The following is a 16,312-nucleotide window of genomic DNA, read 5'->3' on the forward strand; positions in this document are numbered from 1 at the left end:
TTTTGAAATGTGGTATTGGAGGCTGATCTTGCGAATTCTATGGATAGCGCGCCGGACCAACTTGTCCATTCTGAAGGAGCTCGGTATTGTCACATGGCTGTCCGCTATCTGCTTCCAACGTATTCTCACGTATTTCGGTCACATCGCTCGTAAAGACCCCGATAACTTAAAAAAGCTGATGGTAGTTGGTCAGGTTGACGAGAGAAGATCACGCGAACGCTCACCTACCCGCTCGTCTGATCTAGTAGAGACGCTCACTGGCCTGCCAAGAACCGTGGTTACAAAGACCGCCGAGGACAGGAAGACGTGGGGAAGCATTGTGCATCGAGTGGTCAACATTTCAAACTAGACACGACCTTCAGCAATGAAGAGACCGACTCGGAAGAAGAAGATTTAGGTTCCTCAAAGTCGTGCAATTCGTTTATCACTACTTGTAGTATTGTAAATGTATCACAATTCGAAGGTACCAAAATTTCTTGGGCGCTCGTATTTTCATTTAAGGCCACGAAAACTAACAAGCATGGTCGAAATCACTTTTAACTTTAACCTAAAGGTGTCCAGTGTTAAAGACGCCCGGCGTATCCATCGATGCGACTATGCCGGTATTCAAATCCCGGAGAAGGTACAATTTTTTCCAAAGAAATATCTAGGAACTTCTGAGATATTTACAAACGACTTACACATTGATAGTATAGTATCGAGTCACAATGAAACCAGCAAAATTTAGAAATTTACATAATTGCTGGTTATCATAGGATATATTGAAAATCCTCACGGGATTACATCTGCTTGAGACTTCGATCTTTTGACTCAATTAACGTGACAATATCGCTTATATTGCTTGTACGCTGAATTTATCATTTAACAAACCGTTTTCGGTAAGATAGTTAACAGATAATTAACAGTCACCTATAAGCTTTAGCGTTTAGGGACAACAGCGAAGGGAAGATCTTCCACCGAGCGGGTGTCTCGTTCGTGACAGGAACACTCGCAAGCTTATCTTAAAAATTTCGCTAATGCAGTTATTTGTCAAATATCTCTTCTATGATACCTACTGCTACAAGTTCTTCCCTACTTATTGCACTTGCAACAATCGGATTTTTTTTGTTTTTCAGTTGTTTGCAGAAACCTATCGTACAAATGATTGGAACTGAATTGGTAATAGACCTTGAGCGTTTTACTGAGAAATTTCAAAGCTTTGTAAATTTAAGTGATCAATAAAATCTGGAATTATTTATCCTCGACGTTGCTGTGTCAGGTCAGGTTTAAAAGAATACATTTATTTTCTTAATGTAATTATTACATTAAAAAGTGAAGAAAATAGATAATTCAGCTTATAGCGAATTTTTGAGCCATCAACTCTTTAACCGGCAACACCGTAATATTACGGGTACATTTAACCAATCCTCTATCCTCTACCTTCTATATTATATATTATTAAAATAGATGAAATCAAAATAAGTGTAAAATTAACTGAGTATCTAATTATCGCAAAATTATAGTCCCTGATTCTTTATTGCTTGAAAAATTAAACCGCGCGGAGCGCGTAATTTAAATTCCTAATTGGATAAAATTTTAATGTTTTTACCAAAACTGAAAAAATCGAATGTCGATTTTCAAGGGTGTAATATCGATTCACTGAATCGATTCAGAACTACATATCAATTTTAAAAAAATCCACATTTTGGCTCAAAAAAATGGATTCTTCGATTAATCGATTTCAAATCAGATTCAGTTCAAGATACAGCGTGCTTTCTGAATAACAAGCATTTTAATTTATATTATAGATACTACTATCCGTAAGAAAGTAAACTTTTACTATAAAAAATTGTTTCATGATTATCTTGTTACAATCTTAAGTGTATAATGTTATATATGTAATATATGTTCTTGAGTACTAAGTCAAAATAAATAAATATTGGTTAAAAAATTATTGTTTATCGTTTTTTACTATAATTTATTTTATAAACTTTCATTAATGTCCCTAATATCTGTATAATATGTTCATGTTTTTTATTTTATTTTATGAATCACTGAACACGGTACTTGCTCTTGGATCGAAGCTGATGCACTGTACATACTTACGTTATTTTTAAATTTATTTTATCTTATTTTTAATAAATAAATTATTTTATTTTTAAACCAAACGTATGTACAACTAGTAAGATTTATGTATAAAATTAATTGATGCTCTTCTATGAACAAAATTAAAATGTTTGTAACTTGCACATTATAGTTAACCTTGCGATAGTATAATAGCAATTAAAAAAATGCATGAAATTAATTTCCACATAATCAAATATACGTTTTCTCCTTATACCTTTATATGAATGTAATCATCAGCATTCTTTCAAGCGTTTGCAGTCGAGTACACTTCTTCTAATTGCAAAGTTTCAATATCGAAATTAAAAAAGTAATTGTGAACGCAGACATTCATCAATATGCTGCACCTACATCTATGCATTCCGTACACCGGTTGGATGAGTCGAGTGATAATTGAAAACATTTTTACTATAAAAAAATTTATCGTAGCTCAAGGTGGATGACGGCATCATACTTTAACATGAGCAACATTTTAACAAACAAAATGACCGTATTTATGCTCAAAGCTCTAAGGAAGCTTCCCAATTAGTCGACAGAGTGCAACGTGGGCACTATCCGACTTCAGTGATGGTTTCGCGGGGTATTAGCTATGAAGGAGTGCCAAACTAAGTATATATACTTACTTACCATAAATACTGTTACAATTAAAAATAAACAAAATATTACATTTGAATTTGAAATCTGTCATTTTTATATGATTGCTCATTGAGTTTTCTCATTTTGGCGCCAATACATTGTACAATATTTTGCGATATTAAAATGGAGTGGAGTGATAAAGAGAACCGAATCGCTGTGATTGCATTACACAAAGTAGGTATGGAGCCAAATGCAATTTTTAAAACTCTCCATACGCTTGGTATTAGTAAAATGTTTGTGTACCGGGCTATTAATAGGTACAATAAGACCTCCTCTGTTTGTGACAGAAAAAGATCTGGCCGTCCACGTAGTGTTCGTACGAAAAAGTTGGTCAAAGCAGTAAGGGACCTAGAACCATGTCGCGCATTTTAAAAGATAACTTAGGACTTGCAGCCTATAAAAGACGTACTGGTTATTTCTTAACTGATAATTTAAAAGAGAATAGGGTGGTAAAATCAAAACAACTACTGAAGAGGTACGCAAAGGGAGGTCATACAAAAATTTTGTTTACGGATGAGATTTTTTTTACAATTGAGCAACATTTTAACAAACAAAATGACCGTATTTATGCTCAAAGCTCTAAGGAAGCTTCCCAATCAGTCGACAGAGTGTAACGTGGGCACTATCCGATTTCAGTGATGGTTTAGTGCGGTATTAGCGCTTCAAAGAAGATGGTGACCACGTTCGTTGGAAAAACCGGTAATGTTGCGACTATTTCACTCGAAGATCGTAGAACGGTTAACGCAGAGTGGTATACCACAGTTTGTTTACCACAAGTCATCGCGGAACTTCGAAAATCTAACTCAAAGCGACGCATCATTCTGCACCACGACAACGCAAGCTCACACAGCGCTCGTCAAACGATTGAGTATTTGAAGCAGGAAAAGTAGAAATTCTTGACCGTCCTCCATACAGTCTTGACCTAAGCCCTAGCGATTTCTTTACATTTCCTAAAATTAAGAAAAGTCTACGTGGTCAAAGGTTCCAGTCCGGTGAAGAAGCAGTCGACGCTTTCAAGTCAGCCATTTCGAACACCACCACTTTAGAGTGGAATAAATGTTAAAATAACTGGTTTGAGCGAATGGAAAAGTGTATTAAGCTACGTGGTGAATACTTTGAAAAACAATAAAAAGTACTATAAGGTTCTAGTTGTGTTTTTTTCTTCAAACGAGAAAACTTAAAAGGCATGCCTCGTATAATTAGGGCCTTTGCTAACTTATCAATAAACTAAATCAGGATGCTATTCTGTTTATTAATTAGAATTGCATGCATATACAATCTAACTCAAATCAACCTTAGAGAGATTTTTTGCATCAATATCCTTTTTTTTCATAGGAGAAAATCACCGGATCCTCACCTGCACGACGGGTGGGGTATGTGGGAGTTGAACCTCACTAAAAACTTCTGCGCTCACAGCCGGCCCCCTACCCCGGACCGGGCCGGAGCCCAGTCGGGGCTATTGAGACGGCGGGACAGAGTTTACGCAGAGTACAGTACATCCGCCGTCCACCAGACGCCGGACCGACGGCCACCAGCGACAAGATCGCCGGTTCCCACGGTCGACGGGCCAAGAGCCCGCATTGATGGCGTCGCGCTACACCTTCCCCGGGAGCGGTCGGGGGATCGCGGCCTACCATCGACCGGTTCCGTATTACGGGCGAGCGTGCCGAGCATGCCACCCTACGCCTAGGTTCCTCCCCACACAAAGCGGATGGAGCCCGAAGCTCCTAGGGGGCTGACCCCCTACTCGGCGGATTTCTGCGTAGTGAGGAGAGCTTTGCCTCACTCGCGCGGCCGCCAAATCTAAGAATATTCGCTTTTCGAAATAGGCCTCCCCTAAAATTTGCCATAATGACCGGTCCCGGGCTGGCCATATCCAGCAGCATCTTACAACCTCAATCAGATGGTACTGCTGTGGGTAGAGCTTCTACGAGGTGAACCATCACTTTTCCGTTATTTGTCTGTAATAGTAGTCTATATCTATACTAATATTATAAAGAGGAAAGATTTGTTTGTTTGTTTGTTTCGAATAGGCTCCGAAACTACTGGACCGATTTGAAAAATTCTTTTTCCATTAGAAGCCGACATTGTCCCTGATGAACATAGGCTACTTTTTTTAAAAAAAAATTATTTTATTTTTTTTGTTTCATGTGTGTTTTAATGTTTCCGAAGCGAAGCGAGGGCGGGTCGCTAGTTTTTCATAAATAACTACGCATTTTCTCCTCATAATCATTCCTATCCTGCAAAGCGTTAGGGATTACCTGACACGCACAAGTTAGTCGGTACAGCTTATAGGGTAATAAAGGGTAATATGGCATTTCAATAAAACCTCAACCTAATTCTACCAGAACCAAGGGTTCTAATGTCGCGCGGAATCTCTTTTTTTATTGCTTAGCCAGGTGGACAAGCTCACAGCCCACCTGGTGTTAAGTGGTTACTAAAGCCCATAGACATCCACAACGTAAATGCGCCACCCATCTTGAGATATAAGTTCTAAGGTCTCAAGTATAGTTACAACGGCTGCACCACCCTTCAAGCCGAAACGCATTACTGCTTCACGGCAGAAATAGGCGGGGTGGTGGTAGCCACCCGCGCGGACTCACAAGAGGTCCTACCACCAGTAATTACGCAAATTATAATTTTACGGGTTTCATTTTTATTACATGATATTATTCCTTCAACGTGGAAATCAATCGTGAACATTTGTTTTCTGCCTATTATAAAAATCTAATTATAGATTAATAGGACCCAAAAGTCAATAGTAGCGAATTTCCCCCTCTCTATATTTTGTTCTGTTGTCTCACTTCTAAATAAAATAATTATATTGATGTCCAAAATTCTCAGTAAAATACTCTTCGAATTGTAACATAATTAATTATATATGACGGAGTGACTGGTTCCATAGTGTTTTTAAAATGATGACGTCACCATTTCTGATAACGTCAACGGCTGATGACGGTGCCACTAGCGCTGTTTTTATTACAAATGGTGACGTCTCGCTGACGTCATTATGTTAGCTGTTGGCATTGCCTTCCATAGTGACTGTAAATAAGACTGACTTTTCCAATGAATTCCATTTATTGAATTTCAACCGTACAACAATAATAACAGAGAGCTCCGGCTAGTTCAGCCGAATGAGACGGAATGTGTTGTGCGTTTTTTTTTCTTTTTTCCTACCCATGCTGATAGCCTTGAGAGGCTATATCAGCGTTACCTTAAGGTGTAGGTGAGCTCTCGGGGCTCAAACCAGGAGGTGTTGCTAATACTGGCCCTAGCAAAGGCAGTGCTTCGCAGAATCTACCACCGGATCGGAAACGCGACCCACTGAGAAGATTCGGCGAGAAACTGAGTGGACCGTGTCTGTGGGTTAATTTACTCGCCGAGCCGTTCGTCGCAAAAGACGGGTTAAATTAATTTAAATTAAATAAACTATTGTTAGAGAATTTGTCACTACCCGGCCCCTCTACTCAGTGACGTCAGGCGGTGGGGCGAGAGTCACGTCATCGCGCCAGGCTAGCCGGCCGGTTTAGATCGTCGGTCACTTGGCTGCGGGCGCTCGGATGCAACGGACGCATAATTCAGTGCTAATTATTGTGGTGTCGTGATTAATTAATTCCTAGTTGTCGTAATTGTTTTTCGTTCTGATAAATCATCCTTAGAGTATCATTTCCTTATTTTTAAAAAAACCTCTTTCACTTCTGATTTCTAATACTATTTAATTTAAAATTACATATTTTTATGTCCACATTATTCACTAGTACAGTATATGTACACAACTATGTCTACACACTAAAAATGCCTACTGAATTTTTTGCTTTTGATAAATAATTTGCAGACTAAAGTTGGCTAAAGCGATTTTAAATTTTTTTTGTTAGAGCCGTCATAAATTCCAAACCTTTTTTCAATCAGCATAAAGTTCAATTAATATTTGGCAGCATAAAACAAGGAAAACATGAGTTAGCACATGTCGTGCAGTAATAAAATTCTTGTCAAACTGGTCGAAACAGGATTTGTGCATTAACAAATAATTTTTTCTTTTATTGAAATTATCGACATCGTCGGCATCAAAACAACACCCAGACTTCCCCGGACACCCAGTTTATCGATCGACCGACTTCAGTGCAGTCGCAAAGAACATATTTTTATTTAAAAATGCAATTTTCTTTTCGTGTTTTCGTAGTTTTTGTCGGATATGCTTTATGTGAAATTAATTTTAATGAAGACAATTCTGTCGAATATGATTCTAGTGTTGAATATAATCAAGACATTGATTACGATTCAAAGTATAATTTGACTGGATTTAATTTTACGGGATTTAATTTCACGGGATTCAATTTTAGTGTAAATCCCGATTACAATTTTATTGAAGGAAACGTCGAGTTAGAATATGCGTGGACTAATTGCTATTTTGATATTGGCGGTGTAACATGTAAGTACAGTATCAGATGATTTAAATCAATGTATGTGTCTAAATTTAGGGTCTTTTCGGATCCCTTTCGATCGATGGTAATACCAAACGATATTACTCGTGTCTATGAACCACGGTGTCTACCATGAGGTAAGTGGTATCCATGAGAATTTGTAGGAAATAAAAATGCAACTTACGCAATTTTGTTCAAGACATTATTTTGTTCGAGATGTGTTTCTAAGAAGTGGCTCCATTTTCCCAACTGGAAAGGCGAAGGTATCAGATCACACAGCCTCATTTTTTGCATATTTTGTTTTGAGCGAAATGAAATGAAGTTGATTAATTTAAGGCATTAATTGAAATAAAATTAAATGAAACTTTGGATGATAAAAGTTTCATTAAAACGTTGGTTATTATCTGAGACTTTTTCAGTGGACATTTTGGAGGATCCCGAGAAGCTACGTTCAGCGGCTTTGTTTCATTTTTCTACATTTGTGCACTTTTACAAATACTAAACAGTTAGTAAACCACCGTTATTACACATTTAAACCTGAAGAAACACTAAATAGACAAAATAAAACAATTCACACAACTTCGCTCCACGTGTTGGCGACAAAAATTCCACAACATTGACAATTGCGTCTCCCACGATAAATTTTAAGTATAAAATGTCATTCGTTCAAGGATTATTTTATATTTTAGATTATGACAGTAGTGACGTAGCATTCAAAGAAGGTACTATTCATTTTGTTGAAGAAGAACTGACCGAAGAAGAGAAATTTTATATTAAAAATAATAACAGACCATTCGCGATTGATGGCGGTTACTATGGACTTGGATATTTTATTACAATCCCAAGAACAGAACCTGGTAATATATTTGACATTAATCTAATATTTATATCTCTAACCTAAGCACATACAAATAAATTATAGGCTAAAGTGGTATTGAGCAGGGGTATTGCTTGAAAAACAGAATGTTGTTGAGTAGAAATCGTTGTCTGGAAGATCGTGAGTGGAATTTCCAAAGGTGGAACAATGACCTCCTTAATTGTTTTTGTGTCAATATTTTTAAACAATGCATTATCGTTCGACATTCGAGACTGTGAATAGACATGCGGGAGTCGAATTATCTTAACTACTTATTCGACTTAATCTCGGACACTACTACTAATCCAAAAGTAGTTTTAATTATGTCTCTTTCGAGCGAGTACCAAATAAAATACTATGATTACAGTAATCATTAATACAGGGTGTTACAAAACTACCCGTTGATAAGCTTAGCTAACGAAACAACCTAAAAGAACATTTAGTTTTTCATATTAAACCTCAAATTTATAGAAACGGCTCAAAGTGACCGCTCCGTTCAAAAGCTCCGCCTTACTCAATACACAACACAACCTCGCTGCAAATATTTATGAATGAAAAATAGAAAAACTATTAAAGTAGGCAATTATTTAGAAAAATAGGTACATACGTAGGCCTTTCTGTTAAATAACCTGTTTCCCTGACATGACAGTTTACTAGTGATGACATTTTTTTTTGTGACATATTCAGATATATGAATCATGGTATATGAAGATGAAATATCAGCTATTTCTTCACACAATATTGTTTTTAAGGAATACCATCAACTGTCAATGTTATAGATGAAAGCGAAGTATACATTAGTCCGGATTTTAAGCCATTCGATAACAAGCAAGGCAACAAATTAGTTTCAGTTTATAAAACGTTCTACGATTTTTGTCGGAGACTATGGATGGTTGACACCGGATTGATTGATATACCAGGTAAGATTTAACTGATGCTGTTCTGACTTAAAAGTGAAATCGTTGCTATTTAGTAATGAGGTCGACTTTTAGTACAAGAAAAAAAAAATTTTAAGTTATTATTTATTTATAATATTTTTTTTTCCTAATTCATTGATATAGTAGCACAAATCAAGTTACTGCCACAATTATTATATTGATGACTGAGGAATCTCAATCGAGCGAGTGGGAACTGTAACCACATTAATTAGCCTTTGGACACTTGATGTGATGATCATGATACTGCTTTATTGTCATATTAAATCATTTTTATTAATTTCAATTGTAAATGAAGTAAATTTAAAAATGAATGGAAAAATAATATTATTATAAATAATCTTTTTTTCTATATCATTTCTATTTTCACAAAAAAAAAAACGATTTTATAAATATAATAGTAGGAATATGAATATTTAAAAAAGAAACTTTTTTTTTAATAGAATTAAATCTTGATTTGACTTTCCGGTGTTGGTTTTAATTAATTTTACGCATAAATTATTTGAAAGGCGCACGAAAACAAGTGAAACACCCATCACTAGCAGCTTATAGAGAGGGCACTGATCACTTGATATTCAGTTTTGACATAAGCCCTGCAGTACTGATCAACGGTACAGCTACTGAAGGTAAGGAGTTTGTAACGCTGTTATATAATATATTGGTGGTGTTGAGCCATAAAAGAGAGACACGAGAAAAGGTAGTTACAACAGGATAGAATACAGATGAATGGAATTAATTTGATGATGGACTTATAGACAGAAATTAGGGAGAGACTTGAGTAGAAAAAAGCAATAGAGCTATTGTGCATTTCATTGTGTATTTCAGTAAGCAAAGAGATTTGCGTATTATTGGGATAATTATTTGTAAATCATATCAGGTATCACAATCTAAGAAACTTGAAACTTAGGTCTGCTGCTGGCTGCGAATAGTATGACGTTTAATCTTCAAAGCCAGGAGCCCTTTTGCGCCAATTACAATCGACTGCACTTATACAAAAGTTACTCTTTCTAGGCTAGTTGATATCACTCAGTCGAGTCATTGGTGTGGTGTTTAGATACTGAGATACTGTATCTTCAATCACATGTAAAACAATATCAGTTAGATTCGCGACTGGAGCCAGCTATAAAAAAAATTCGTGTGTGAGTTAAATGTGGTAACATATGTACTTAGACGAATCCTTATTTTAGTGAGATCAGTATTCGCTGACATCATAACTGGCTAACTAAACCATCTTTGATAATAAAGGTTTATCTATTACTAGCTGACCCGGCAGACTTCGTAGCGCCTCAATCGATAAATAAAAGACCTAAACTATTGTATAAAATAAACTTAAAACAAAGTAAAGGTATCCGTCCGACGGGGGACACATCAAAGGGAAAACAAAATTGTTATTTTTATTTAATTCCGAGCATTTCCATATGTATCTACCTTTTAAACTTTCTCTGGACTACTACAAATAATTCAAGACCAAAATTAGCCAAATCGGTCCAGCCGTTCTCGAGTTTTAGCGAGACTATCGAACAGCAATTCATTTTTATATTATTATTACAGCAGATGTATGTGTCGTTTCATATATATGTACATACATCATTATGTATAAATGTATATCTACGACAATTAACAAAATAGATTTGATTGTCTTTATTAGTACTATTAAGTAAATTACATTTTGAGCTACTCCTGTTTTTTCAGGTCTAATGATATTAGGCGTAGACACTGGTCGAAGTAAATGTAATGACACATTCGTTTATATAACGGATCAAGCTACAGACGGAATAATAGTATTTTCATTAGAAGACACTGCCTTCACACGGCTCAACGTTACCGATTTAAATCACTTCCCAACGGATTCGCCGCACTTTGAGTTCCCGCGTAAGTATTTCACAGTCTTTATACAAGCATTAGATACAATAGCGTTGGAAATTTCGAAAATATGGACAATTTCGAGTACAAAACAAGTTTCACGTCATCATCATCAGCCTGTATCTCTGCACTGCTGGATGTAGGCCTCTCCCATAGTCCGCCACAATGAACGATCCTCCGCCTTCCGCATCCAATCTCTCCCAGCATATCGCCGCAAGTCATCGGTCCAACGGGCAGGGGGACGCCCAACGCTGCGTTTACCGGTACGCGGTCTCCAGTCCAGAACACGTAATTTTACCTCATTTCCTATTAACATGTTCGCGTGAGCAACCTCATTTCTGAATATTGCTACTGTAGCGCGTCTTTTTCCCATAGAAAGTTTAACAACATCTAAAAACGTCCCGCCGTAATAATAGGTTTGGGGAACAAGTCTTTTCATACATAGTATAATAATACTATGTATGAACTTGTAATAAAATCTCTTTGGCTAAAATCTATTTGTATCTGGCTGATTTTGGTATCATTAAAAGTTTAAATTTTAAAGAAGATAACTCCTCAAATTAGGAAAATGTGTGATTTTTATTTATTTTTCGTACTGTCAAGATCAGTAATTCTAATGAAGAAATTCGATACATTTTAAATTTTTACTACAAAAAAGGTAAAAATGCAACGCAAGCCGCGAAAAAAATTTGCGATGCGGATGGACCTAGTGCAGTATCTGTGAGAGTAGCACAAATTTGTTATAAGCGCTTTCAATCGAGTACAAAACAAGTTTCACGTCATTTTCTATTAATTTGAAGAATTTTTGTATCCTTCTCAAACTTGTTAAAGGCGTGTGTGACTGTTGCTTTTATCTTCTCTCATTGCTTTGTTTTCCGTTTTACTGTATTATAGGAGTGCCAATCAATTTTATAAAATACACATTGACATCGAATTTAACGACTGGAAGAGAACGTTTGAAGTCATTTACTGATATCATGATGTCTACTCGTGGATCTGAGGCTGCGAATTTATGGGAAAATGAACTAGAGGAAAATCTTGATATCGTATGTTTTGAAATATGTATTTTTATTATTCGTATTATTCTTGAAGTATTTTTTTTAAACGCCGTTTACAAACATCTGTATTTGCCTGCAATGGTAACATTACATTGATTAGTTACAATCCAGGGCGGCCGTATGCTTTGCTTCAGAAATACGCTTAGTGGTTGTATCTATATGTACGAATTACTACGAGATAATCCGCATTTCAGATTGAATGACGAAGCAACTGTTATACAATAAAAATGAGATTTTAACATCATGTTTCAAGGTGAGCGATGACATTCGAGTTAGGTTCACGGGCTACTGTAATTAAATAGCTACGAGATAAAAAAACCATACAAGATATTATGTCTTTTATGTCGTTGAGAGTAAAATTTAGCTCGCGACAGATTCGTTACGGCTAGGGAGAAAAGATACAATTTAGGAAGGAGCGAGAGTGAGAAAATAGACGGAGTGTCTCGCGAACCACTCGACTAGGTAGAGAGGGAAAGGACAAAGCGAGCTAGGTCGTTTCTTTTATACGCAACATTCCCTATTACAAGAGAAATTTATTTTGATGATGAAAAATGAAGAAAACCACAATACTACACAATGCAAAAGAAGTTTCACTTCTTTAACGTGCACTACGTTAAACGTGCGCACCATTTTTTACGTACAAATAAGTTAATGGTGAAAAATATTGTTCCAGGATCTTTTTGAGAAAAGAAAATTTTGTTCTCTCTCAGCATGGGTAACAATAACCTACTATTTATTAACAAAGCGAGAGACAGTGTACTATGCTGGAATCTGGAGACTGAAATGATACCTGAGAACGTCCATGAAGTAGCAAGGCTAAATTTCACTTCATCGCTTTACATCTCTGGTATGAACAATTAAACTATCAATTTTTATGGCAGCATCTGCACTCATAAATCTGTTGATAGGCCAAGGTGCCAGAGCGTAGCTCGATAGGAGCTATCTCTAGGAGTGTGCTCATTGCATCGTCTAGAATAACTCACAATTTACAATGTTTGTGTGAACCAAGTAAATCAAGAATCAAGTAAAGTAGGTGATATTAAGTTAATGAAATTCCTATTTATCCACTTAGAGTACTCTACGATAAATATTACACGTCGATCTTTCGAAAGAGACCATCAGCTTATTTCGGCTTCCTAGAGTGGTTGTTCTCTTTGTCGCACGAAACACTAACAGCCCGATATCTACTAGGACCGCACTCCATCGCACTTGGTTATATACGGTTTTCGTGTATGATTTATTGAGTTATTCACATTGCAGATGTCCTAGCCGTTGGAAGTATATTGAAAATTTTGCTTAACAGAAAGTTGAACTCTTCACAATATCAGGATCCCAACAAATGGAACCATTACATGTACACGTATGTAAAAGTTTTTATTTTTATATAGGATGATACATGATTTTTTTCTTATAGGAGAATCCTAGAACCACATGGAAGTACAAAAACTAGGTATTTCTTGCCAAATTTAAGTAGCTTAGGTCATTTCATTGAAACACCACTTGTATTTTTCCTTTTCGCATCAAACTAAGACTATCTGAACCCATTTGTCTCAACCATTGGACAAATCAATGAAGATATCAGTGCTCGTGGTCCATCAGGTCTTAACTGGCTACCAGTGCTCCTGAACATCACAACGTGAATTCCTTCACTCACCTTGAGATGTCAAGTTGTAAAAAAGTTGTTCCGCCTTTCAAACCGAAACGTATGACTACTGTAGAGAGCCGTAGAAAGGACCTAAGATCTCAATGGCGATAACCATTAATGACCGGGTGGGCAGGTTCTAACAATAACAGAAAACAGCAAAAAAATTATTATTCCAACAATTGTACAGATTGTTTGTTTTTTAGGATGGATCTTGATGGTGCTATTGAAGATACAGCGTGCTTCCTGAATAAGAACTATATTAATTTATATCATAGATATTATACGTAAGCAAATAACCGTTCACTATAAAAAATCGTTTCATGATTATCTTAAGTGTTACAATCTTAAGTGTATAATAAGTTCTTGAGTACTAACTCAAAATCACCAAAAAGTTATTTTTCTTAAAATATAATGAGGATACAGTTTTTGTCTAACCACGATGATAGACCAAGACGTTATTGTATAATCTCTACTTAAATAATACCAGAATTGAATTCAAAATTGCTTGAACAATTAATAGATGTTCACTAAGGTGAGCTTTTATGAGGAATTAAATAAATCTATTATAGAGCTGTATAATAATTAAATGCTTATAATAATTAAATATTTTTCATTAATACTGAGTTTTTATTTATTTATCGTTTTTACTATAATTTATTTTATAATCTTTCATTAATGTCCCTAATATCCTTATAATATGTTCATGTTTTGGTTTTTTATTGTATTTTATGAATCACTCAATCATCTCTGATATCGTTTTCAACACGGTACTTGCTTTTAGATCGAAGCTGAGGCACTGTGCATGCTCACATTATTTTTCAACTTATTTTATCTTATTTTTAATAAATAAATAATTTTATTTTTAAACCAAACTTACAACTAGTAGAACGTATGTATAAAATTAATTGATGCTCTACCTAGATGGAAAATTAAAAAAAATGTTACTTGGACGTTATAGTAACTTCGCAATAGCATAATAACAATTGGAAAATGCATGAAAATAATTTCCACATAACTAAATATACAATTTCTCCTTATATCAAACTTTTATGAATGTAATGATCAGCATTCTTTCAAGCGTTTGCAGTCGAGGTCACTTCTTATAATTGCATAGTTTCAATATCGAAATTAAAAAAGTAATTGTGAACGCAGACATTCATCAATTTGCCGCGCCTACATCTATGCATTCCGCACACCGGTTTGATGAGTCGAGTGATAATAAAAAAAAAAATTACTATATAAAAAAACATCGTAGCTCAAGGTGGATGACAGTATCATACTTTAACATTTTGGCTATTTTGACTATTTAAGAGTTAAACTGGAATTGCCAAAGTGGAAACATTAAAATTAAATGGAACCTCACGGTCTGCGATTGGTGATTAAAACATCTTACATCTAATAATAAAAAAAATTTAAATTTTATGAATTTTAAATTCTAAATTCGAAAAGATTATGATGACAGACAGTAATTTTGTGCTTTGCGATTTTTGGTTTCTGGAATTAAACTTTTTTAATCTTATATAACTATTTAGGTTCCCCCTAGACCTGGTATGCTTGTTCGCTCTAATGAACTTCATGACTTGACACTTGATGAATTTGTTGACCAGTTCGTTTATCTTGACTCTCTTCTTTGCGGCGAGGGTGGCAGCGAGAAAGAGATAGCTAGAAGAATCCAAATGTCCAAAGCAGGAAATACTTCTTACGATAACAGTTAGCGTAAGAAGTATTTAGTTTAAAGGTTCTTTGAAATTCGAATCACTAGAAATCGTGCAATCACTTAAACATCAACTCAACACTTTTAAAAGTAACAATTGTACGAAATATTGTCACAAAATTAACGATGGAACACAGTAAATAATGCTCTCCAAGAAAGGGAGGCAGCGGCTTGGCTCTGCCCCTGACATTGCTGACGTCCCTGAGCGACGGTAACCGCTTACCATCAGGTGGGTCGTAAGCTCGTCTGCCTACTTGGCAACAATTTGGTCAATCGCATGACATCGTAAGCTGGGTACTCACCTAGCCGTGTAGCACGTAACGTAACAGATACAGTATCCAGTGAGTACGTAGGCACGAGGCCGCTGCGAGCCGCTCGCGGAAGGAGCGCAGCAAGTTCGCAGTGACCCGCTGAGTGGCGGTATCACTGCGAACACAAAGGCGGCTCGCAGTGTGCTCGTGGCAACTCGTAGCTAGATACGCTGTAGACCGTGGACCAGCCGTACCCACTTGCAGGTTGATACAGTATCTGTTACGTTACGTGCTACACAGCTAGGTGAGTACCCAGCTATATATTATTTATCGGGCGATCTTCAGGACTTACCCACAGGACTTAGATAGGATACCCAGTGCATACAGATATTTTTTCTTAGGGAATATGAGTAGCTTGAAGTGATAACGTATAGCTTTAATAATAAACTAGTAAAACCCGGTCATGACTTTGCTGTTACTCCTTAAATGCATAGAATAACAGTTTGTTCAAAATATTCAGGCGTCACTTATCGTATATTAGTTCTGTCATCAAACGCTTTCACTGATGTACTAACAACAATCGTAAACAGTCTCTAATCAATTGGATAAACGCACATACTGATAGATGACAAATAAATTCTGAAGTGGAAGTTAAAATGGATATATAAATAGGGCCTTTGCTTAAATTATCAATAAACTAAATTTGGATGCTATTCTGTTTATCTTCTATATATTAATACGTGAAGCAAAAACTTTGTATCCCTTTTTACGAAAATTGCGCGGACGGAGGAGTATGAAATTTTCCACACTTATAGAGAATACAGAGAAGA

General features: G+C 36.1%; 1 protein-coding gene across 1 annotated transcript; it reads left to right on the forward strand.

Moving 5' to 3' along the window:
* Positions 1 to 6,730: 6,730 nt before the first annotated feature.
* On the forward strand, positions 6,731 to 13,802 carry LOC114240222 (major royal jelly protein 3-like). Its single transcript, XM_089737196.1, has 9 exons — positions 6,731 to 7,168; positions 7,850 to 8,017; positions 8,769 to 8,936; positions 9,461 to 9,577; positions 10,644 to 10,823; positions 11,709 to 11,860; positions 12,546 to 12,719; positions 13,133 to 13,232; positions 13,721 to 13,802. The coding sequence occupies exons 1-7, from the start codon at positions 6,892 to 6,894 to the stop codon at positions 12,657 to 12,659; spliced, it is 1,176 nt and encodes a 391-aa protein (XP_089593322.1). The 5' UTR covers positions 6,731 to 6,891; the 3' UTR covers positions 12,660 to 12,719; positions 13,133 to 13,232; positions 13,721 to 13,802.
* Positions 13,803 to 16,312: the final 2,510 nt, after the last annotated feature.

Source organism: Bombyx mandarina, chromosome 22 (assembly GCF_030267445.1).
Source record: "Bombyx mandarina strain Sakado chromosome 22, ASM3026744v2".
NCBI classification, from domain to species: Eukaryota; Metazoa; Arthropoda; class Insecta; order Lepidoptera; family Bombycidae; genus Bombyx; species Bombyx mandarina.